Genomic DNA, 26598 nt, shown 5'->3' with positions numbered 1-26598 from the left:
TGTCGGGCAGCCTGCAACTGTGAACACTATCAACAATGCAGAGCGTGTGAATGCAATCATTGTTGCTAACTGCACAATGAAAATTAAAGAGATTGCATGTGAACTGAACAAACCCTATGGTAGTGCATCTATGCTGATTCGTGATCAGATGGGTTATCGTAAACTGTGCTCTCGCTGAGTGCCGCGCTTGTTAACCGACTGGCACAAAAATCAATGTTTTGATGCTGCATTGTCATTTCTTTGCCGATATTCCACAGATGGTCCACAGTTTCTGAGCAAAATCATCACAGATGAGTCCTGGGTGCACCAATACACTCCCGAGACAAAGAGGGCATCCATGGAATGGAGACACAAGGATTCGCCACCACCAAGAAAAGCCAAAACCTGTCCAACGGTTCGAAAGGTCATGCTGACGATCTTCTTCAATTCCGAAGGCGTTGAGTTTGTGCCCTGAGAAACAACAACCAATGCCGCAACATACCATGAGACTTTAAAGAAGCTGAGAAAAGCCATTAAAGATTGAGTGATGGGGTTGTTGTTCTTCATGACAACGCTACCCCCATACAGCTGGTGTCACACAGGATTTACTGCAGAAATTCAAGTGGGACGTGTGGACTCACCCTCCATATAGCCTCGATTTGGCACCCTGTGATTACCACCTTTTCGTTACTCTCAAACAAGACCTAGGGGCTCAGTGTTTGGCGTCAAGACGAGGAAGTGCAGGAAGCAGTCTCAAAGTGGTTCAAAGAAATTGGACGGAATTTTTACACACAAGGAATCAAAAACTGGTCACACAATACGAAAAGTGCTTGGAACACCTTGGTGACTACGTCGAAAAAAGTTCAAAGTTCATGCGTTCTCGTCCATTAATTTTTTTCTTCTAATGTGTTTTGTTTGTTTTTTCCAGGGGGGTGTAACTTACTTTTTGATTCACACACGTATGTAAGAAGACAAAGAGAAAGCCTTGAAAATACCATTAATCATAGTCAAACTTGAGAATAATCTGCAACCAGTGACAAAGGAACATTTTTGATTTGAAGTGGGTGGGGGTGGAGTTAGGATGTTCAACCTAATTTTACACACAGACACACACACACAGATTTCTGTGTGTGTGAGTTTTATTTCATAACAGGGGACACAACTTCCAACTTTTAAAGTAAAATTTACATAACCTTGCATTTCCTAATAAGAAAATTATCTTGAATTTGTTTTATTTTTTTAAAAAATTATGACTATCTTCAAGTTAGTTTTCAACAGATTTTTTAAAATGCATAAAATACTGGAAAGATACAGCTCTAGGCTTCAATCCATAGTTTTGCACTTGTGAACTTCTAAACAGTAAAGTTTCCAAGAACACAGATCATATAACTGGATCCACAATACGTTCATGGTGGGCTGAATTCTTCTGGATAGGAAGATGAGATAATGTGGACAAAATACATTTTTTGCCTTAGCTACTAAAACCCAGAATCTTTTAATGGCATCACCTTGTGTCTGTCAAAATATTTGAAGTGATTACAAGGGGTACAATTGGGGATAAAGGGGGCATAATGTACCACTGTAGTTCATATTCCGGCGCCACTACTCATGACAATTGTAATGTTTCATTTGTTCATTAAGAACACAACAGGCAACTGCCCAATTACAGCATTATAAGAACAGATTATAAACTGAAGATTTCCAAGTAAGGTATAGTTCTGAAAAATTTCCATTTTCAATATTAAAAAAGTTATATACAATAGAGAATTAAATTTATTAAATAATTATAACAATAAAGAGGATAAATTAAATTCAAGAACTGGATTCCTTCAATAGTGTGACGTATGCCCAGTGTAGGAATTCTATTAAGTCTTGGTCTCATCTTTACATTCAAGACAAGACAGACCAAGACAGCCTTGTAAAAACTTGAGACCTGAATAACATCAGATATTTTGATATGAGACAGACTTAGTGACTAAACTTTCAGTCTCGTTCCAAGACTTTGGTGTGATATTCGAAAAACTAATCTAAAACAAATTTACTTCACTTCTTCGAACATATCAAGCATATACAGGGGATGGACAAAAATTTGGAAACACCTGCGAAGAAAAGCCGGAATGCTGTAGCTAATAAGGTGCAGGACCGCCTTTAGCTTGCAAAACGCCCTGCAGTCTCCGAGAAATGGACAAATACAAGTCCTGGATGGTGGATAATGGGATCTTGCACCATTCTTCATGCAAAACATGGTCACAATCCTCCTCAGTGTCAATCTATCTCTGTCACTCAGTGTACATTTTCGTTCACGCAGGTGTTTATCTGATGATGTCTTTCCGGACACTATTATGTCATCATGATCTTTGATAGTCCCCCTCTCGATACGCGAAATAACATAGCTACTTTGGCAACAGAGGCGCATGCAAGGCGGGCACCAACAATTTGCTTTATTTGAAACACTTGTCAGCTCGGACATGATTCAGTATCAACTGCACTGCACGCTATCTACAGTGCAAGTGCAACTGTCGACTCCTACTGGTCCAACAGCGTCCTATCTCACAGTGCAAAACAAAAGAATGTCGCATCTCGTCCGATTTCAAGTGGAAAAATTGCATCGATATCACCCGTTCCGATGTCATGGTGTTTCCATATTTTTGTCCATCCCCTGTATGTACCTGATTTTTCATAGATAAGTCATATATTTTGTTTAGAGTAATTACTAGGGCCCTGATTTTTATGTAGCCAAAACATGCAAAATATGTACATAAATATGTAGAAAAAATCTCCGAAACATGTAAAAATATGTAAATAAATGGAAATATGTGTCGTATACCAACTAATGATGTGCGCCAGACCAGATGTGTGTTATCGGTGTGCACCAGACCTAATTACTGTATATTATCTATTCTTTATTCTTGTCTCTATCTTCTCATGTTTACTGTTAATTTGTGCCATCGTCTAGGATAAATAGACATTACAACCCATTGCATAATGTAAGTCGATGTATTCTTGTTCTGTTAATTTACTTGTGAATTACACACTATTGTTAAGATCTTCTCTCAAGTTACATTATTTACCTTCACACTCTGTGACATCCATGAACCTCAACAATATGTAAAAATACGTATTATTAAAATATCTAACATTTTATTCTTTCTATTTATAACTCACTTCTCAGGAGCTTTTTTAGGTTCCTGGCAGTAAACAATTTAGTTATATTAAAATTAATTTCTCAATATTATTATATTTTAAGAAGTTATCTTGAAATAATGAAATTTTAATGTGCTAATTACATGGCAAAATTCATATTCTGACATACTGATACAGTGAATGACAACGTCACTATTTCAGTGAAGTCATCTTGAATGTGAATTTCGTGGCTAAAATGATGCGAAGCGAAAGGAAGGTGACGGAGCTGCCACAATCAAATAAAAATAAGCAGATAGGTATTTGAGGAAATCACAGTTTGAACGTTTGCCCCACAATTACAGCTCCTTACTCGAAGAAAACCTGTGGTGGAGTCGTTAGCAGAAATTTGTTTCGGGGTGGGGGGTTCCGAACCAAGTGTCTCGGGAATAAAATAATTATAAATCAAATTAATACTAATTACAATACATAAATTAATATTATTATTACACCATTAGGTAAAAAGACTGTATAAGAATAGATATATAAGAGTGCATATTAATTACGTAGCTTACCTTTAGTTAAGATCGCAATAATTTACATAAAAACAAGTGCGCTAGCAAATGAAATTAATGTCAAATTGATGAATAATTGAATATTTATCGAATAAGAAAAATGATGTTACATGTAGTTGGAGAAAAGTAAGTTTCTGATTAAAATTTTATGCATATTATTTTGAGTAGTAGTGTACATAAATCTTCTTTGTAATGTCATTCAAAGCTCTATGATCCCTTGTCTTCCAATAAGTTCAGAGGAAATTACAACAAATGCTAAACGTGTATATTTTCATTATTTAATTTTCGTACTAAATAAGTCTTTTTCGGGAGTGTGTGTGTATGGGGGGGGGGGGGGTTCGGACCCCTTAAATACGTCCTTCCTGTCCTTCAAAGCCGTATGATTCCAATATAATCCTTGTCTTCCAATACGTTCAGAGGAAATTATACAACAAGGGCTAAACGAATATATTTTTCATTATTTAATTTTAGTACTTGATAAATCTTTCAGGGGGGTCCGGATCCCCTGGACCCCCATAAACACGCCATTGGTTAGCAGTGTACGCTACGACGTCATGGGTATCGGGTACGAATCCCGACCTTGGCATGGGTGTTCCATTGTGAGTGTCCCTTCATCAATTTCATAGTATCATCAGTCACCTTCATCTTCGCAATTATACATAGAGACGAGAAGCTCTGCCAAGTATTTACACCATCCCTAGTCCAGTGCCATGTCAGAGCATTGACGCATTAAGGCAGGGTGACCTTCACGACAGAAGGTCCGAAATATGCCACTGTGCCGACCTTCGTGGCGGAGTGGTTAGCATAGCACGTGAATGCATTGACAGCATTCTTTGTGAATGTCCTTTCATCAGTTTCATTATCATCACTCATGCGCATCGTCGCGATTAGCCAAAAGTGATAGAAAAGAGACGCTAAATATTCCTTTTTTTAAAAAAATGTAATCCGCCACTGTCTGATGGGTGGAAGCTAGGGATGGACGATATCGGAGATTTGATATCGCGATATATCGTCAAGAAAATATAGTCATAGACAATACGATATATTTTTTCCGTATCGTGATAACGGCGATATATCGTCTTCACGATATATATCGCCAAATCGTGAAGATATATCGTCGACACCACATATATAGATACAATATCGTGACGATATATCGCCGACAAGATATATACCGAGAAAATATCGTGACGATACATCGTCTAGTTGATATAGCCTGGACGGTATTTTTTCAATATCGCGATATGCAGCCCAACACTAGTGGAAGCTATATAATGGGAACTATATTCTCTTTCTGCCTCAGACGCTTTAAAAAGGAGTAATTCAGTAAAACACGTCACACCTCTTACCATCGGACTACTGTCATTAGCAATCCGATAGGAAGCATGCTTTACAGATGCCAGCACAGAGATGTTTGTTTCCGTTTGATATCGATTCACTGCAATTTCCGGGCCTCGCATGTCTGTGTTAAGGTGGTTTCGTGTTTGGAACAGTTTTATCACAACCGGTTAGCACGCTCTCTCTTCTTAGGTACAAACTTCCCCGTCATCTCAGAAAAAAACAAAACGCAACCACAAAATTTAATCTATAGTTAATATTTCACTGACCTATGCTATATTTGCATATATTACAAAGAAGTACTGCAACGATCAAGGGGTCCCGGGATCGATACCCTGTGGAAGCATATCGTACAGTGGCTCGGGTGCACTTCAAACTGTAGGTCCAGTACTGATTAGACCGTGTGCATAAAGTGTACTTTATAAAACCAACCAAACAAGTACCGTAACGCTTGGTGGCCTTAATCCAATCGGTACAGTTCATCCAGCCTTAAATTAATGGGTATCTGGGTGGAAGAGGCGGTTGGAGCGTGGTGGTGATCACATCAATTAAAAAATGGCCGAGATCGTACATCTACATCCCTCCTATATGTACCTTCATGGTACACTCGCCTCAATTAGTTCTCCGGCAGTTTTTCTTTATACAGCATATTTGCAAAACATACCATTCAACCTACACGTGTATCAATATACGCTGTACAAAACACACCTTATTACTAACTTCGTTAGCCCTGCACGGTACAATATGCGCGGGAAACTTTACCTTGCATTGTTCTGTAACGCTTAACCGTAACTCTAAGACAGAAAATGATAATCCACTGAACACTTTAAAAATACGACTGAACTGTAATCGCGAAGTTACCGAAATGAAATAGAATTAAGAAAGAAATTCACAGGTTATGCGCAAAGCCACGTGTTTCTGGCGCCGCGAGCTGTTACAAAACTAAAGTGCCCTTTTCACGTGTTTTGTTACCAAAGCTCCGCGAAATTTCCTAAAAACATGCCAGAATTGTGTGGATGCACGAGGACAACATTTCCAACATCGCCCGTGACAATTAACGTGCTCATTTTGATTGTAATTGTAACTGTAATTCTGAGAACTTGAAGTCATTTGGAAGCTAGCGGTTTCCATAGCGGAGATATCAGACGCGATATGCCGGGAGTTTAGTGTTGCCCACGAGACGAGACTTTGGCCTGTCTCGTCTCGTGGAAATGCTGGGAAATGCTCTCTCGTCTCGAAAATATTCGTTTGTCTCGGGACACATGATCAATCTCGTCTCGACCCGTGGGCAACACTACGGGAGTTGCCGTTTGTGAAGCGGGCCGCCGTCAGGCGCACAAGGTACAGAAAAACGCACTGTACTAAATAGTATGAATTTACGGAAGTAATACGTTTACATTAATGAAAATATAGGGGAATGAAACAATAAGAATAATGAAAATATAGGGGAATGAAACAATAAGAATAATGATGCCAAAATTGGCAGGACATAGTTAACATCAGATTTATAATAGCTGTGTTACAGTTATAACAATAATTTTAGAAGTTAGTAATGATAAGGCACTGATCCCCCCGCCCCCAAATACAACTCCAAACTATCATTCATTCTGATGGAATAAATGCGCGCGACGAAAGAGAAAAATGAATCTGATATCACTACAATTTTGTTATTTTCATAAAATTTCTATTTTTCAACTAAATTCTTACCTGAATCTCCCTGCGCTGGGGGAAATCTCCCTTCACTGGTTAGGATGGGCCTCTTGTTCTGGAGATAGGTTAAGTGTCAGTTCAGTGTGCCAATCGCACGAACACATTGCACATTAATTCTCCGTGTTCCCAGTACGCACAATCAAAGAACTTAACCGGACTTGCTTCAGCAATGCGGCCAGTAAAAATGAGTTAGATTGTTACGTTCATTTTATGCCCAGGCAGGCTAATCGGGACTGAAGTTTAAAGTGTAATGTGCCCCCGCCGTGAATCGAACCCAGGAATCATAGATTGCAAAGAGACGGCGATAGCTACTACGCCATCAAGGAGGCCTTAGTGCAAACAAGCGACGATAATAAAATTGTATAGAAGGATACTTTGTATACGCTATTTATATCAGAATTGTAGCTAACTCGTTAAGACGTACATCAATGTTCTAGGTGGAAATCGGGAGGGAGTGGGCAAAAAATACTGATTAGTGATTAAAATCAATAGGGATTGTATGAAGACAAGACTTGGCTTTATCTCGGTCTCGTATTATAATCTAAATGCCTGTCTCGTCTCGAATATCTAGGGCCTCCCCGATGGCGCAGTGGTAGTGTCGTCGTCTTCTAATCAAGGGATCCCGGATTCGATACCCGGTTGAGGCACATAGTGGTTCGGATCCCACTTTAAATTGTAGGTCCAGTCCCGATTAGCCTTACTGTGCATAAAGTGGACTTAAAACACCAATTCAAATATATAATATAAACAATAAGTGTGTTAACGCGCCAACTTCCACAGCGTATGGACGTCATTGAGACAAACAACGTTTCTTAACTATTATTTTCTTGACGGCTCGTTTCGATGCTACGAAACCAAGAAAAATCATTTGCAATTTTATTTGGTTTATTGCGAAGATGAGTGACGATATCATGAAACGGCACTTACAAAGAAAACCAATGCCCAGGCTGAGATTCAGACCCCTGTCGCTGTGTCAGGTTGCCCCCCAGAAAACGGATATTATCCTGAATATATGTGTAACCACGCACCGCAAATTCGCAATTTCCAAAAGTGACAAATAAAGCGAAGTAAAATAACCTAATTCAACAAACCAATCATTATTATTAGATTTGTTGCTATTGAGATGAAAACTGGGGGGGGGGGGGGCTTAAACGAATACAAGGGGTGCGAAAGCACCCTCTACGCCCAAGACAAAAGGGTATGCAATCTACGCATCCTAGACATGCCATAGCTTCTTCGTTCAATAGCAATTAACAGTGTCGAATTTTATTACCACTATGCTTTTATGTTTAAAATATGAGCTCAATTATAACGGAAAGAAAAGTAATGTTATTTTTGTGGTCATTCGTGAAAAAAGTACAACCTGCGTGGAAAGTGTTATACAAATTTCTAGGATACAATAATCACTTGAATATGCTGTGGTTGATAACTTACCTCGGAACATGGCCGAATTCAAGTTGGCGAGGTGTCACTCACAGGACCGAAACTCGGTCAGTGTCTTACTGACTTCGTGCGACGCAATGGTGCCCAAACTCTGTACGCCGAATGACATCACGCCAGTATGAGGGGGAGGATGCGCGTCGTGCAAATTAGCGGTCTTATTGCTCTTTTACACATCACGGTCGCAATAGACCTCCCCCCCCCCCCCCAGCCTATTTTAATTTGCGTTTATTGCACAAGCAAGGACAGTGTCGAAGCGCTGTGGGGCCAGGGGAAAAATTTATATTCTGACCTACGAAAATTATCTAAGGCCGAATCAGGATTTTAGGAATCCTTAGTTGACGGACTGGCTACCTGGCTGGCAACCTTTCTCTTCTAGGTTCTGTGTAACAGGCAATCAGAGCGAAAATTTGGTCAGGTGAAGATAATCTGTGAGTTTGGCAAGGGAAACAAATCCTATTGGTCAATTCCCATAAAGGCTGTTGCGCAGAAATGTTGCACGTGTGTATGTATGGTCGGTAGGTTTATCATTCCACTGAATAGAATTGTGGAGTTTTATTTTGTGACCTGTATAGCCTCGGTGGATATATTTACACCTGAGCTGAATTAAGAATTTACCGCAAGTTACGTGATTTTCTTTTCAGTTACTTTAGTCTTATTGATTGATTGATTATTTTACTTCGCTTCTTGTGATACTTTTGGCTAATTTGCGAAGATGGGGATGAGCGATGATATGATGAAGATGATGAATGGACACTCGCAAACATCCATGCTCAGACCAGGATTCGAACCCGGGACCCCTGACGGTTTCCCATTATTGTTTTTACACTTCATACAGTTAGTGTGCGCAGCCAGGCGGTGGGATCTGGGTAAGCTTACCATATTTTTTTGGGTCCAACCCAGGACATATTAGCGATCAACTCGTTGCTGCTGAATTTTAGTTTTTTTTACAAAAATAAATTGAAATTACTGAAAAGCCTTAACATTTTATTGGAACTTTAAACTATAAATTGTACAAGAAAAAATACTAACATTATTTTCTAAAATCTCTTATGTTTGGTGAAGCAGTAGCATTAATAGCACTCCTATGTTTAACTGTTTTCACGTGGTCTTCAATATCACCTCTTCCTTTATGTGCAAGAGAAAATACTCCATTACAGAGTGTACATTGCACACGTTCACTGTCACACAGTTTCAAGAATTTGTATTCCTGCTGCAGGTTAACGTTAAATACACACTTGCATTTGTCCATTGCAAAGCCCTTGTAAATAGTTATAATTGTCAAAAACGTGTAGACGAGTTACTTCACACGCTTGCAAGACCACTAAAACGCTCACGGAAGTACGGAAACGGAACCGTTCGAAGTCGTTTTCTCGAACAAAGAAAAGAATCGATCCTTATAATCGATCGATCCTTGCCGGTCATAAATTCTGGTCGTGAATATTCAATACCGGTAGCTATTTTCACGTTCAGATTCTCAAAACCCTGGACATTTTGCAATCCCGGACGTATGGTAAGCCTAGATCTGGGGGCTGAAGACCCCCACCCGAAATCCTACAAATGTTTTGCAATAAATATCTAATAAATAGTGTAAAGTTGTAATTGAAGGGTTCGGGTGTAAAATATGGTAAGTGACATTTTGGTAATTTTTGAGTTTCAAAGTATTTTGGTAATTTTTGAGTTACAAAGTAAAATGTGCCATCCTTCAATTTTCGAGTGAAATTGCCATGTCATACGATTTGCATTGGACTCTGAAGCCTTGTGGAATTAGTAAACACAACACGAAAATAATTTATCTACAGTAAAGCTTCTAATAACCTTTTTGCTTAATGAACTCAGAAATGACCAAAATGTCACTTACCATGTTTTACACCCGAGTCCTTCAATTAATTTTACTTTCTTATCCCGTATAATAAGTTGTAATATACTGACGAATTCATCTTCAGGGCTTTTGCCCCCTTTCTTGCATTTAGATGGCGACTGCCGATAAGGGATGAGCTCCCTCCCGAAATAAAATTCGGGCTACCCCCTCCGACGCCCATGCATAAAAGACCTGAATCCCAAACACACCGATCACGTTAACCGTTCAGCCACGGTGGCCCCCTCGTGATCGACAGGGTTAACCGCAGCCGCGCGAGGCAACCACTCACCCACCCAGGCAGGGGAAGTGGTTCAATGAGGATATCCGTGTCACCTCTTTGTCCTCGGTCCAGAAACCATTTAACCTTCACGGCCGGGGGCCACCGCGAAAAGCACTCTGGGCGTGAATCGTGGCCGCCTAGCAGGTAGCGGGGGAAGGGGCCGACAGACGAGTGACAAGAACTCCGCAGTTACAAGTACAACAGAGGCTGGTCAACCGACAGGATAACAATCTAATTGCAAGGGACAGAAGTTTTATGTAAATACATGTGTGACAACTGTCGGCGAAGTGCAATGTTAGGAACGATATATGCGAGTCCCATGTTACATATTTTACTGTGTATTAATATTTTCAGTTTCAAGCATAAATTATTATGTAAGATAAAAATGTATGCCATAACTTTAGTTTTCCGTGAATTAGCGCAGGGAACAAAGGTCCAAAACAGGGTAATTTTTATCTAGTGTGACTAGCCCGAAAGTCACACCGCAGAAATAATGATTCCATACAATAGTCTCGGCAAGAGGTAGGGGGGGGGGGGTCGAATCGGTCCATCGACCCGCCCCTCCCCTGTAAATTGACATCTTTAATTTAAAGTTGGAGTTTCAAATAATTACAGTCGATAAACGAAATAAACTAGAGTTCGTTAATATTTCCCTAGAATAATAAAAGTAAAAAATATCAATAGGCGGAAAATTAATAAATTAAATAAATTAAGAGTATTTGAAAATAAATCCTTAGGAACATATTTGGACCTAAAAGGGACGAGGAGACAGGCGAGTGGAGAAGGTTACAAAATTTGTATTGGTGTCCAGATATTACTAGAATGATTAAATGAAGAAGACTTAGTTGGGCAGGCCATGTGGCACGAATGGGAGAGGAAAGAAGAGTTTACAGGAATCTTGTTGGGAAACCGGATGGTAAGAGACCTGTGGGAAGGCCAAGACGAAGATGGAGGGATAACGTTGAGATGGACCTAAAAGAAATCGGTGAGGATGGAAAAGATTGGATTGATCTTGCCCAGGATAGGGACCGATGGGAGGCTTGTGTTGCTGCAGCCATAAACATTCGGGTTTAAGAAGGCTAGAGTGATAATTAGTTAGTTGGCGGAAAAAATGGTTGTAGAATGCATGAACCACATCAGAACTACAACATTCCAAAAATAATGCATTGATGTAACAAATTGCAAAACGAACACACCTCGATCAACAAAATAAAATTCCAAAGTTGAGGAAATTTTAGTCAAAGTTTACAATGACTGCCGACCTCCGCGGCAGAATTGTTAGCACGCTACGCTACGTCGCCTGGGGTCCCGGGTTCGAAACGTGGCTTGGGCGTTATTTGTCATTCTAATCTTCACGATTGTCCAAAAATGACAGAAAAGCGAAGTAACCTAAATCAATCAGTTTATTATGAACTAAAATGTTCTCTCTACTTCCCCCTTGGACGAGGTGTGTTAAAGTTAATAACAAAAGAAAACAACCATGCATTTCGGTGTAGTAAATGAAATAAATATAAAAAATTAAGAAAAACAGTTGCGTTGGATTTTAATTCGTGTACTTTTACTTTAACATACGACCCACTGATGGGAGGATAACAACAACGACCCGAAATCGTTCACCGCCGGAATCGAACCCAGGTCTCCCGCGTGCTAGTCAAAACACCCTGACGACCGAACCCCCTCGACTCGACGTAGCAGGCGAGAGAAACTGCTTGCTCAATCCTTATTTCATGACGTCTCATTCCCAGCCCCAGCTGAAAGCGAAGGGTTGCTCCAGTGTTGCAAGCTGCCACTTTTTCCCATCTCAAGTAAGGGTTGTATGATGACATGTTTGAACTGCTGGACCAAAGTTATAAACAGTTTACACCAAACAAACGTTTCAGAAGGCGTTCTCCTAGTTAGTTGACACCCGTAAATGATAATGTATATGTAAAAAGGCACATTTGTTGATACACGGAGCTTACTGTACACTTCGGATATTTCTGCCATATAAGTAAAGCACTATTTATCTTGTAGTCTACGGTTATTACAATCATAAAAACATAGTTTTCCGTTGTGACATTTCAGGACAACACACGCTCCCTTCATCAGACATTTATTTTTAACCATTGTTACAGCTATATATTTAATTAAACTAAAAAGAAATGTCTGATGAAGGGAGCGTGTGTTCTCCTGAAACGTCACCAGTGGCGTAGCGTTATAGTACGCTCATACGCCTGGCGTTCCCTGATTTAAAATTTCAAAAATACGTAAATGCTATAAATATAAAGTAAATATTGACTATTTCATATATGTTTGATCTTCATGGCGTTATAATTGCTATTTTTCGCGATCCGCTTGCAACGCTCCACTAACAACACTCGTTCTAGCATATTTTTTTCAATGCCTTTCTTCGCCGGACGCCGAGCAGGTTCGGCGTAAAGAACTCTATATTCCTTGCTGTCTACCTGTAGGGAAAGCTTGGATCTCTACAGCACGCGCGCAAATGCTCTCTCTTACACCAGCGTATGGAGCAGTGGGCTACGTGATTGGTTCATGTGACCCTTCCTGCCTTCTGAAGCAGACGACAGCGGTAGAATTCCTACCCTGTTCTTCGCGCTCATGTCACTCGTGCTATGTCATGCTACAATACGCAATATTGACTGACGTAACTTTACCAAACTCAAATATACTGCTTCTTAATGGCCACTGCATTGTATAATTTATCGCACGAACAGCGATGTGCATTAAAAACTACAAGATCAACACAGTTTTTGTCAAATAAGTTGGTGAAGTTCTCGTGGTAGAAGTTCAGCCTGTGGCTGCTCTACCACTTAACCCGCAAAACTATTCTTTTTTTATTATTATTATTTTTCGTTAGTATCTAACTGCTTAATATTGTGTCAATGGAAATGTTTAGCATTCATTTGAAAACTCTTAACATCGAATGGTCTGTGGACAAAATTATTTTAAAATGTTTATCACCATTACAAGATGCAATAAACAGTGGTCTGAATTACTAATCGGCACTGTTACGTCAGTAGAGTGTACGATAGATCATCCCCACCTCCGTGTCAGTGTGTTTTGCACAGCGCGCCAAGACGACAGATGTCCCTGGTTTGAATCCCGGCGTTAGCACGGGTGTTCTTTATGAGTGTCCCTTCATCAACTTCATAAATATCATCACTCAGATTCATATTCGCGATTAACCAAAAGTGGTAGAAAAGCGAAGTAAAATAAACCAAATCAATCAGCAATTGGATCATCCACAACAATGACGTCTACTGTTATTCAGAGGCGCTTGTGATTCAGGTAGGTTTTCTAATGACTTGCGTCATACCGAAAAGTATAAAACATCAGAGTTCAAAACATTTGTGGCATAGTGAGGCATCTCATTTTCTAGCTAAAACATGCATGGATGATGTTTTATTGAAAACCCAGCCGATTTCAGGCAAATAAACAATACCTGTGGCGACGAATACCATAAGTAAATTATTAAGCAAAAAAGGGCCGACCCTTCCTTCGGACTTCGCGTTCCCACCCGAAATGCCCATGCTACGCCACTGAACGTCACAACGAAAAACTGTTGTTTTTATGCTCGTAATAACCGTAAACTACAAGATAAATAATTCTACAATGCAAGCACTGCCTACATACAAGAAAAAATAAGAAAAGTACGAAGGGAAGTTTTTCTTACTGAACGATAAAAGGGTCAATATATTTTCTCTCCTAAGGGTAGGCAAATTATCAGTTCTACAGAGTACTGGGCGAGGTTTTAACGATGTGATTCCTGTAAAATACGAAATATTCCCTAAAAAACAAACCTACTTCAATGAACAAGCTTAAAATCATCGCAATATTTCCGAAATTTCAAAAAGAAGGGAGGGTGGGAAAAGAAGCAGCACTTTAAGACATATGTGTGGGTTATTTCACAACAAAGATCGTGAAGCAAGATTACTTCTAATTTTCGTGACCTGATCATCTTTCTCGCACTCATCGCTGAAAGAATACATGTTAAAAGGCGTACACTGACCAGACAAATACTGATGGAAAATTAATAACTATTTAGTTGCAACACTTACCACCGTAGCTCGATGCGTTGTATAAGATATCCCGATGTCGGGGCCTATCACCAGCTCTACGGGAATGGACCAGCCAGACTGAGAAGGAAAAGAAAATGAAATTATTTACAAAATATTATCTCGACTATATAATACAGGTATAGAAATATAAATGCAACTAACAATACAAAATAAAAATGATTCAGACTACCCAACCAACAGATTCGATATAATTTTCAAAGTAGGAGGCCAATTCTGCACGAGATTAACTCTACATTATACTGCAGGAGGCCTTAGAAAGAGAGCGTCGCGGGCTAACAGCAGACGTCGCTGGCACACTGTTGCCGATACTTTCGTGTCGTCTGCTCCTCAGCCGAACAAACAGGCCGAGGTAGCAAGAGGCAGAGGTCACTCACCCTTCCAGAAGGGCGCAGCGAGCTAGCTGTGGCAACCGGGCTCGCTCATTCGCGGACCTGATTGGTTCTCGTAGACACCCCCCCCCCCCCATATTGTCGTCTGCTGCAAGCGATCTTTTTAAGGCCTCATGGAGTATAGGCACAGATAGGCTAATCGGGACTGGTCCTACAGTTTAAAGTGGGATCCAAACCACTGCGCAATGTGCCTGGCATATGTTACACGAATATGCTGATTTTCTTTCTTCGCTAATCATATAACAAGCAAACTATTACAACAAGCTTTTAAACCCGAATTTGTCAATTGTTTAAAGAACAGAAAGACTTGTTTATATACGCCACTGGTCACTGTCCAACGCACCCTTCTGACAATCGTGTTTCCTTCCCGATTGTACAGTCAACGGCAAATTGTCCACCGCTATTTTAATTACTTTTTTATTCTGCATCCTGTGTTGTTTTAAGGAATGAAACTATGTTGGTTTGAAGCAGCCATTGTTCTCTGCTTATTGACATCGTTATTTCAATTCATTGTCAACACATTGTGTAATACAGACCGAATGAAAATGGTGGTGGACAATTCGCCTACGGTTTTTTTTGCCGTTGGGTGTACGTGGGGAGGCAAGGGAGCCGAAGAGAAAGTAGGTGGCCTGTGTGGTCAGTTCCACCGCCGGAAACAGCGTTGACGGGAGAAAACTGCTTGTTCCTTTCTGTTTCTGTCCCGCGCTTGACAGAGACGGGAATTTCTCTTCGGGAAGGGAAATCTAGGTCCGATTTTCTGTGAAATGGGATATTTTATGAAAATAAATTGAAATTGTCGGACTCCCTGTTTTTTCTTCCATGTCTGCATTTAGATAGAGGTGCATATATACAGGCAGCGGCAGCGTTCATTGAGTAATTTAAAGTCGCAATTATACGTGGAAAAAAGTATTTTTATTCAATGACCTTAGTACCTAATTGTACAGAAAGGAATACAGTTTACCAGTTAATGTTTGAATATGACCCCTGGCAAATGAGTACCGCGGTGCGTCACCATACATTCTTCCAAGCGGCATCGAATGACTAAGAAGTATTCCATAACAAGTAGTCCGAAGAAGAGGTTAAATCCAGGGACCGAGCTGGCCACAGGATGTCACCAAAACGGGAAATCGGTTTGTGTGGAGAGGTCTCCCGGAAGAAATCCACCACACTGCACAAAGTAACAACAATAGCTGAAGCACAACTTGCAAATGGCAATTCATGCACAGTATAATGGCACCGTCGCAAGTTGAATAGGATGTTGCCAGCATCTTCGCCATGTCCTACTCAAAATACGCTATGAACGCTGCTGCATCCTGTATAATAAATAAGAATTGGGGCGGTAAACCAGGTGAAAATTTCTGGATACGCCACTGAACGGTGAATTTAGTTTTCTTTCAGAAGTCTGAAACGGCTGGCGCAACAAGAGTTCCCCACGTACCTTTCTCCTTTCCACACTTACGCTATCATAATAAGATCTAGGGCTGGGGAACATCTAAATTCTCTCTCGTGGCGTTCCGGGGAGGGGGCCCCGCGTACCAAGCAAACAAATCATTGGCAGTATCCTCTGTGTGGGGGCCTCCCTTGCCCCAGGGAGCTTTTATCACGCGGAAACTCTACGCCTATCCATCAACCTGCAGAGGGGCTGAAAGCAAGCGCCATGACACGCCAAGATTAAACTTCCTTCGAGGCACAACCACCGGACATATTGCCAAGGGGCCATAATCCATGCTTTCCAAACAGCTCGAGAAGTACAAGCCAAGATAGCACGATACAAATAACAGGTTTTACAAGTTAATGCACAGACCTTAAAACTAACCACATCCCTTAACACGGCCCACCTACCTAAGTATTTTCTTCATGGTTTTTGTTGCTAAGGGGCAGCATTCATAGATGTCTGTCACGCCATGCATTTCATTGATTTTTCTTAACTTCCTCGGAAGTTCTGGGCCGTAGCCTGGTCAGGGATTTGGAGGGGGAGATTGACCACGGCTTCTCTTTTGACTAGGCACGACCCGGAAAATTGAATGTCAGGATAGAATTGTAGGCTATATCTGACACACAATTTGATTTCAATCTCATTAATTTGCACTAATTATTAAAACAGAATGATAATCACAATTGTCCATGAATATTTCAGTAACTTTTCTCTTGCATCTGACGTCTTCATATATATATAGTGGCCGCGGCGGCTCAGTCGGTAACGCGTCTTACTACCATGCTAAAGGTCCCGGGTTCGATCCCCGGCCGGTTCAAATCCAGGAACTTTTCTAACGTAACCCCCACACCCCTATACGCCTTCATGGCGTGGTGCTATGCACAGGGGAGCACTTTACTTTACTCATAGTTTGGGACAGAGCTTGTCAACAACTTGAACTTTGTTTACATTCTTGAAGCTCTCAATGCATAAAAACAAGCTCAATAACAATTTGCTTCGCAATAATTATGTATCCTCCTCCTTCACATTGAAGTAGTTTGTTTTATGGAGTAACCTTGCTTGCTTTTCCTATTTTATGCCAATTATGGGTATATCACCTTCGTCGTCAGTATTTTGCTATCATTCTTTTGTAGAAGTTAAATGATTTCATTCATGGCAACATATTCCAAAGTTAATGGAAATAACCTCTTTTAGTGAAAATATGCATTCTTGTATACGTCTGCCTCTTTACTCATTATTTATAGCACTTTCACTAGCGCCTCACCAACTCAAGATAGGCTTTACCCTGTTCTATAGCTTCCCTTGTTTTACTTGAGTGGTGATTGTCTCAAACATCAAAACTGCAACAGGATCTCTTGCCTTTGAATTAATTCGATGCCGATGGTGGCAGGTATTCTCCTTTCAAGTTCTAGTTGAATCTACTGCTTCCCGTCAGTTTCTACGTTAGAAACACACACTTTTACATACACACACGCAATACACGCACACAACGTCAAACCGGTCAAATACTTAGTATAAAATAAAAATATGGTGCTTCCAATCCAACAAAACTCACCGCCACTTTACCTGCTTTCCCCTTCCGTGACAGAAATAGTGCTTCATTATTACAGTTGGAAACATTAGTTACTAGCTAGCCAATGAACATGCACTGCATAAAAGAAGCAACGACTACGCCGTGCTATATTGCCACATTACCGTCCCTGCCGACCGGTGGGAACCGCGAGCTGGAGCGCTATTCAATTGTTTTCAATGAAGTTTGCGCGAGTGTGTCCAGGAATGGAATGACAATATGGCAACAATAGCGAAGGTTTTCGAACAGGGTAGAACACGTGATGCTAAGAGAGAGGGAGACGAAACGAAAATTAGTTTCTACGCAACGGCAAATTTACGTGTGTGGCACTCTAAAAAAAATAAGACACCGAGTGGCCAGCCTCCAAGGTAGTGTGTAATGTGCTTTGAAGCCAGATTCCACGTTCAACGCCTCATCAGGTAAGATAACTTCATTGTGTTTGTCCCATCATCATCTACCGTATCAGGGGTGCCGACTTGTCAAAATTATTGGGGGGGGGGCCTCTGATCACTGAAATAAATTAGTGAATGACTCACTCCCTCCCTTTTTTAAGTTTTGGCCTCAAGTGTTCGGAATCTCGTAAAAGCCCATGAATTCCTCAAAAATATTAACATTTTCATTTACAGTTCGAATGCAAAATTTAACAACCCAAACAAACAAAGATAAAAATAAACTAAAAACTGGAGATATGGATATGTCAATTTTCGTCAACCATAATAGCAAAATATTCCCGACTTTTAATATCTGCTACCACGGAGTGCAAAAAATATCTCCCTAATATATCAATGACCTCATTCTGAATGTCATGTGAGAACCATTTGTAGCCCGAACATCTCATCCACTACCCTCGTTCATGCACATCGTCATTTGAAACTCTTTTTAGTAAAAATTTTAACAATACTCATAATTATATACTTAGTATATAGTAATAAGTCATGTGTTTTGCTGTCTCTGTCATACCCCCCCCCCTTGCCAAATTGATGGTTTAGCTGTCTCAGCCCCCAAAGTTGATGATCTAGAACATTTCAAATGTGTATTTAAAGTTAAGTTCATGTAGTACAATTCAGAGTAAACTTTACAAGACAAGCAAAATAATACATTAGATCCTCTTAAGCAAAATTATTTGGGGGGCTCTGCCCCCCACATCGTTAACATTGGGGGGGGGGGGGGGCCTCGAGCAACTCCTCCCCCCCCAAGCCCCATGGAGTCGGCGCCTATGTACCATATTTACTCATGCAAAATCCGCACATTTTTTCCCAAAATGTCTACCCCAAAAATTGTGGTGCGTATTATGCACGGAATAATTCGGACAGCCAACATTAAAACCACGCATGTTTTTAAATATGTCACTGCTTATAACACGTATGTATCAACAGGTGCAAATACAAATTACCAGGTTGGATTTCATCAGTAATAATAACTAAACAAAAAACAACAAAAAAAACACTATAAAAGTGAAATTTTGCGAAATGGAGAAAAGCAGCACTGTGCCGTTCTGGCAGAATCTGAGCATTCACCTCCCACCACATGGGATGTGTATCAGCAGTATTTATTGGGCGAGAAATAATAGGAAATAACTTCCTGAGTACTGCAAATCCATAACATAATTTTAAAGTCACTTTATTCTACTACAGAATAAACAAGGTGGTTGCATAAGTGAAAGCATTGGGATGATAAAGACAGTGAAGGGAGGGGGGAGGTGGCATGGGTTGGTGACTCAGGATATACACAAGAGGATATTCTCCTCTTGGTCCACATAGCAACAGCTCTACAACTAAGAAAGCCATTTCTTGAACCTGAATTATGCTGCGCATTATATGCGAGATATAATTGTTTGTTGCTTTTGCCTATAAAAAAAAACAGGGTGCGAATTAAACACGCACATGCATTATACATGCATAAATATCGTATTTCATAAGTTTTCACCCTCCTCGCTGCTAACTTAAGAGGTAAAAAAAACTGATGTAAAGTAACTAAAATAGAAAACAAACCTGGGCAATAGTGTGTTGCTGGGAGAGGATTTTGCTCGAGTACCAAATAGTAAGCATGGATGATGCTAAATAGTGTACAGAATTAAAAACTGCTCTGCTTGAGCGAATAATGCTTAAACAGGCAAAACAAGTGGCATACACTCGAAGCCCAGTAGTACATGTGTAATTTGTCTGTGGTAGAGGGCCCTTAAATATGGATTATAAAGTGAAAGATGCAAACTTAAATGAACATAGTCATCATCTCAACATTAAAATGTAGTTTGGTCTATCTTAGCATATAGTGACACATGAAAATGAAATAAATTACTGTGGGCTGAAACTACCGAAGAGGATATTTTACACATGTGTGTCTACGAGCAAGTGAGAGCCGTCCCATGCAGTATTCTACTGTGCAACTATACATGCAATAAGTGATGAGAGAAAAAACAAATTAACAATGTCATTTCACTCTCCTTCGTATATCAAGTTGCCCATCTAAACTAAGTGTGGATCAATGAAGGCAATCATCCTTCCCAGAACTGACTATACCACATTTTTCTGACATATTACTATGATTATTTCACTGTGTCTTCCTTCTGTGTCATGCATAGGGTAAAATCCAGGATTTTCCATCTGGTGGTGGTGGTGGCGTGTGTTTGAGTGTGGCGGTAAGCTAGTAGTTACAGCGGTTCAAAGGTAATGTAGAGCAAACATCCAACATTTGGGGGTGTTACAATCACATCAATGGTTTTGTGCAAATAGTAACCAAAATTGCATTTCACTTGCTTGCATAACCATGGACTAATTTGTGTGTTCTATGTATGGAGTATGCAGGTGTTCCCCTCCCAAAAGTCTTCTTCGATTCCCTGTGGAGCCGCACTGCACAGTGGTTCAGATTCAACTTTAAACTGTAAGTCCAGTCTCCATTAGCCTATCTGTGCATAAAATGGAGGTAAAACAACAATTCCCTCTTTTGCCCCTCCCAAAAGGAATGCCTAAGCATTGTAAATGTATAGGTAGTATTATATTACAACAAACAAAATTGTTCCAGCAATTCTTTTCCAGATGGGGGGAAAAAGTTCGGCACAAGTACAATAATTGGGAATAGATTTAATAGACACTTAAATATATCGACAGCGGATATCAAATCAGAGACTTGTTGATTACAAGACATTAATTTTAACTGATGGACACAAAGTGAGAACTTTTTAGGTCAAATATTTCCACTGTTTGTGACAGTATTATCTGCAGGAATGAATGCTCAATCTTATCTCAATCTTTCTGTAATTATTGTTTTCATATAAATAACATAGTATTATTTCTATTTCACAAAAATCTACTAATAGTAGCACCTTAAAATCAAAGAGCCCTAGTTCGCTCCCCGTACATTCACCCAGTGGCGAAGACTCATAAGAGGCCCGGAGGCTGGGCCTACCCTAATATATTTGGCTGTTACGGATTATTTTATTACTTATAATTTCATTAAACAACACCTCAATACAAGAAAACTGAAATTCTAGGCTTTACGATAATTTCCACAAATTTCTATCCCTGCCAGAGGCTCTATCGTCACATGTCGAGCCACTTCTCCGAGGGCCTCAGCTGGTCCCATAACATTCTATGTGATTCATGCGGGAAAGCATAATTTCAGGGGCAAGTTCCCCCAAAATGGACACAGTGAATCCGGCCTCACGCAGTTATGCCAACCCTAGCATAATTGTGCTAAACGTAGTACAATTTGAACTTCGTTGGCACCTAGCACTCTGTGTTTGGGATAATGGTAAAATATAGCATCATCTATAAACATGCGCCCCTAGGAGACAGATACATTGAATTCAGAGGAATATATTTTGAAAAAATCGCAATCTTATTTGTTCCAAACAAAAGGTAGCATGCCGATCCAGCCACATCTGGCCCACAGTCTTCTTTTCATCTTTTCTTTAACTTTCCTTACTTAGTCCATGAGGAACATTTTATTGAAGGAAATTGCTAGAGTTGAGGTCACAGATAAAACAAGCCGCTGCCTTTTGTGGTCGTCGAATTTTCTCAAACTTTTTCAAAGCGTTATATTGAACTAATTATATTGATTACACCATTGTAATTAATTTAATGGGGGAAATTACCAATATTGTTTAACTAATCAACAACGCATGTTCACATCACAACTCCCCCACTCCCAAATTGGATGCATAAAATCAGGCCTCCCCGATGGCACAGTGGTAGCGTCATCGCATTGTAAACAAGGGGTCCCGGGTTCGATACGCGGTGGAGGCACATAGTGGTTCGGATCCAACTTCAAACTGTAGGTCCAGTCCCGATTAGCCTTTCTGTGCATAAAGTGGACTAAAAACAACAATTCAACAGATGCATAAATGAACCTAAGACGTAAGTCATCCGAGCACAATTTAGTTGCATTTAGCAAAATTTAAGAGATTAATCAGCACACTTTTCCTGATTGGGAGGTTGGCAACAGTGGACATACGGTACAAACTAGGCTTCACATCTGTTTCTTGTCCAGCACGGGGGGTCCAACGAGGGGAAAGGGAAGGTGAGGGTAAAAAGGCAAAGACAACTTGCTCCGAGGGCGAAAAAAAAATGTTTCTATAACAGTGTTCTGCGTTTTCATTAGTTTCTCGATTTACTCCTGTTGCGTGTTTGTCTTTGTTTTTTCTTTCGTTCATTTATTTTTTTATTGACTTGTTTCTTTTTACTTTGCTTTTTGTGTCACTTTTGGCTAATTTGCGAAGATGGGGAGGAGTGTTGATATGATGAATGGACACTCAGAAACATCCATACCCAGGCCAAGATTCGAACCCAGGACCTCTGGCATCGTAGCGTGATATGCTAACCACCCCGCCACGGTGGCCGGCTCTCATTGTTGAGAGCGTGAAGTGAGCAATGACTTGTATTACTCTGGAATGCTACAAAAACAAGCATAAAAGCCTATTACCGGGCATAGGAAGAAGGAAGGGGCATCGGAGCATTGAGGACTGCCACTCGAATGACATTTAAGCATCAATTTACAATAAAATCAAGAAATACAATTTACGAGTTAGCACACATCAAGAGTTACTATTCAGATACGTTGAGAGATGCAAGAATATGTTGATACATTTTCAAAAATAACTTTAAAGGTTATATTTTTTTATGTTTTAAAAAAGTCACACCCATAACAACACGACTCACACGCCTGTGCCTACCCTTCCAGAAACATCACGCTTCGCCACTGCATTCACAGACAAATCTGGGTTATAACAACCTCACTGACTTTCTATGGTTGATTGATTGATTGAGTTGGTGTTTAAAGTACACTTTATGCACAGTAAGGCTAATCGGGACTGGACCTACAGTTTAGGTTAAAGTGGAATCCAAACCACTATGTGCCTCCAGACTGTCTATGGGATACTTACAATCCTGAAGTGCCTGTCATTGTACAGTGGTTCGGATTCCAATCTGAAGTCCAGTCCTGATTAGTTTATCTGACAAAAAAATTGCCCTAAACAAATTCTTGTGATTGTCTTGATGTGAAAATATTATGTATATTTGAGGTTTTTTAATGTGTAGAAAAATCTGCACATTATATTTCCAATGTTTTATCTTATCGTATGCTTACAGTTTCTGTGCCCCTTCCAGGATTAAATTCGACATCTGCCTGTAGTACTCTCACTGGATTACCCAGATACACCACAATAACTTACCTGAGATTCAAACCCAAGATCAATGTTCTTCTTAAAGATTTGCATAACCACTTCTTGTAGATGCAACATAATATTATGTGGTTATTTTAATGTTTCTTATGTTTCCTGCGACGTTTTGTCCTGGTTTCCCAGAACTTTCTTAAGCTTACACCAAGATAAACACACACACAACATGGCTGTTGCACGAAAAATACATTAAAAAACACTTAAAATAACTATTATATTATTTGGCAACACAAGAACCCTGTTTTTGAAGTGTGAGAGATCCTTGGTTCTTGTTTAGTAGCATATATTGTTTAGAATATATTCTTAGCATTATGTTCTTAGCTATTGGTTTACCATTTTTTTCTCTCAAGTGATACCTCTGGATCAGTTGATGTAAACCGATCTTACATATTTTTCTTCCTGTGCTCGACTGTTGTGTATCAGAACTGAGGTAAAGTTGTCTGCTACACACTGTTGCCACACTACAGTTCATTTGTCAAGTGTATTGTGCCCTATTGCAGAAGACGATTTTGCAAAGTTAGGTTATGCAACTCGATCCTTGTCCAAATTTTGTTATATTGTGCAAAGCGTCGACCACTCCAGGATCAATATCTCAGCAAATTCCACTATAGAAAAGATATATCTCAGAAGAATAGTGGGGTAAACTAGAAGGGATAGGATACACAATGAGAAAATGCAAGAGGAAGTAAAGCAAAATAAAGAATGTGTGAGGTGGCAGAGGAGCATCAGTGGATATGTTGGACATGTAGATAGAATGGGCGAAGGTAGGAAAGCAAAGCAAGTGATGGAAATGTCGGCTGTGTGTAGTGTAAGAAGATGCAAGAGAAGAGAGACAGGGCAGGATAGAAAAGAAATAAATGGATTGAAGCATGGGAAAACAAAGAAGGAAATGAAGTAGACGAGTCAAGATCAAGAGGAGTAGACGAGATGGACAGAACAGGGTGCCTCAATGTTTAGTTGCATATGGGGCTAATGAAGAGGAAGAAGGTTGGTGCATTGTAGAGTTGTGTATTCATAACTTATGCATAGGTCTGTCTGGCTTTCCCCCAGTGTGGGATGGGCACATTTGGAGTGGCAACACTGAACGATTTTTGCTTGAAAACTCAGGAAGGACAACGCATGAGACCAAATGCAGTTTAAACCCTTAAGTGGAAAAAGGCAAGACTTCAAAATGCAAAAAGCCAGGCGTCCCAGGTTCGAATCCCAGCCTGGGCATGGGTGTCCCTTCGTCAATTTCATCATATCATTAGTCATCCTCGCAATTACCCAAAAGTCACAGAAAAACATACTAAAATAATATAATTCAATCAATCAAGACAAATGTTCACACAGCTCTTGAATTGGCATACACCTAGTCTCCAAGCACAAATTATGTACAAGTGTAAGATAAACACAGCTAGTAGAGTGCCAATGTGGAAGCAGTGTCTCCATCTCGTGGCATTTATGGCAAGTTACCCTTATACTATGGTTTGTTCCAAAACGTAACTACAGGTATTTCTGTTAACTACAACTTGTTCCATAAATGGGACAAGGAGCTATTACTTGTAGTATGCGACTTTTAGGACATACTGTGACTCTGACAATGTTTGGAGATACATGTTTTGAGTTCTGCACGAGTCTTGAGGTATGTAATTAGCAATTAGTAAAGTTAAATTTAATTCTTGCTATTTTGGAGGGAAGGGGATGGAAGATGTCCTGAAAATTGTGTGCATATTTTGGGGGAGGGGTCTTTTTTCCCTTGATTTTGACAACATTGCTCTTTTTTCAGTTATGCTGTTTGGAAACACTTTTACCAACAGAAAGCAATAAGTGCGCATTTTTTTCCACAGTAATGGAGAACATATCAGGCAATATGCAGGTACCGTTTTGTACCTTCACGTTCCAGCGTTACCTGCATGGGGATCGGATGAATTTCAATTTTCGTGAAAAAGTATTTTTTTTTCCTCCTCCTTCTTCTTCTGTTAACCGATTATGGAAACTTACGGCCGAGTGTGTACTAAACAAAACGAGGTATAATTTGTAGTTCTAGAATTCTTAGTTCCAGAGATATAAAATTTGATTTAAAAGCATGTGAAAATTTAAATTTCACACTAAAAATATGTCTGTAGTTCACAGGTTCACCGGCAAACATGCTCCATTGTTTAAGAGTTAAATATTCTCGATATTCTGAAGAGTGGCACTTCATGTACAAACTAACTCAACAGTGCAAGAAGCAGGTCCGTAGCTCATCTTAAGCAGGAGATATGGACCAGAGAATGTCAAGGATGAATATATCCGTAGAACCCACGGCAGATAAGAAGTGGACATGACAGATATATCCATCATACCCACTTAAAAAGTTCATGAATGCACATAGAATCATCATACACTAATAAGAACTGAAAGGTACTCACCCCGAGAGCGCAGCGGAACTTCTCCTGATCAAAGCGGAAGTGTGCTCGCAGCAACTCAAAGAACTTCAGCATGCACTCTACTTCAGAGAGGCCGGCGTATTTCTTGAAGTGATGCTGGATGAGCTTCCGCAGTGCTTTGGGTTTGTTTCCGTTGAGCACCGAGCGAGGTAGGAACTTATGAAGCCCAATTTCCCGCTCCAAATACTCGAAATTGGACTTTTTATCGAGGGCGATTTGCGGCATGTCCTTGAAGAAGTGACGGATCTCCAAGCAACATAGTTGGACGGCCACATCCTGATCCAGCGCAGGATTGTCTGACAACAGGTAGTCATGCCGTACCTGCCGAACAAAGAAAAATGTACCACTATGGTAGTCATTGGTTTTGCAGCTTCCAATTAACCTTAAATTTACCAAAGAATAAGTACAGTCAGTCTATTGACTTAGAGAGATTTTACTGTTACGTGATCTCTAAAATTGCACAATGTTAGCTCACTTACCTCATCAGAACCTTTCTGACACGGTAAAGCTTGTTCCAAACTGAATGTTTGTCTATGTCTACTCAAATAAAATAACCTGACATTCCAGCAATTAGCACCATGTAATCTCTTACCTACTAGTATAAATTATTTGTTCTAAAAATACCTCCATCCATAAATGTTAAGTTAAACGTCTATTTATTCCTATTTCTTACATGTTTATCATTGATTTTATTTCATCATGCTCCAAAAAGTAAAAAAAAAAAAGTAAAGTGCTCC

The 26598-nt window shown here is 40.0% G+C and overlaps 1 protein-coding gene across 9 annotated transcripts in view; it reads right to left on the bottom strand.

Moving 5' to 3' along the window:
• Fak (protein tyrosine kinase 2 Fak) overlaps window positions 1–26598 on the bottom strand; it is a 211903-nt gene that overhangs the window by 57892 nt on the left and 127413 nt on the right. For all 9 annotated transcript variants that reach the window (XM_083113124.1, XM_083113121.1, XM_083113122.1 and 6 more), the window contains 2 exons: window positions 25844–26182; window positions 14362–14439 (listed from right to left, as the gene is read on the bottom strand). In XM_083113124.1, coding sequence (XP_082969250.1) covers window positions 14362–14439; window positions 25844–26182 — 417 coding nt within the window. The remainder of the gene's footprint in view (window positions 1–14361; window positions 14440–25843; window positions 26183–26598) is intronic.

This window comes from Lepisma saccharinum, chromosome 27, assembly GCF_977018435.1.
Source record: "Lepisma saccharinum chromosome 27, izLepSacc3.1, whole genome shotgun sequence".
Taxonomy (NCBI): Eukaryota; Metazoa; Arthropoda; class Insecta; order Zygentoma; family Lepismatidae; genus Lepisma; species Lepisma saccharinum.
Note: the sequence above shows the minus strand (reverse complement) of the source record. Positions and strands in the feature narration are given on the sequence as shown.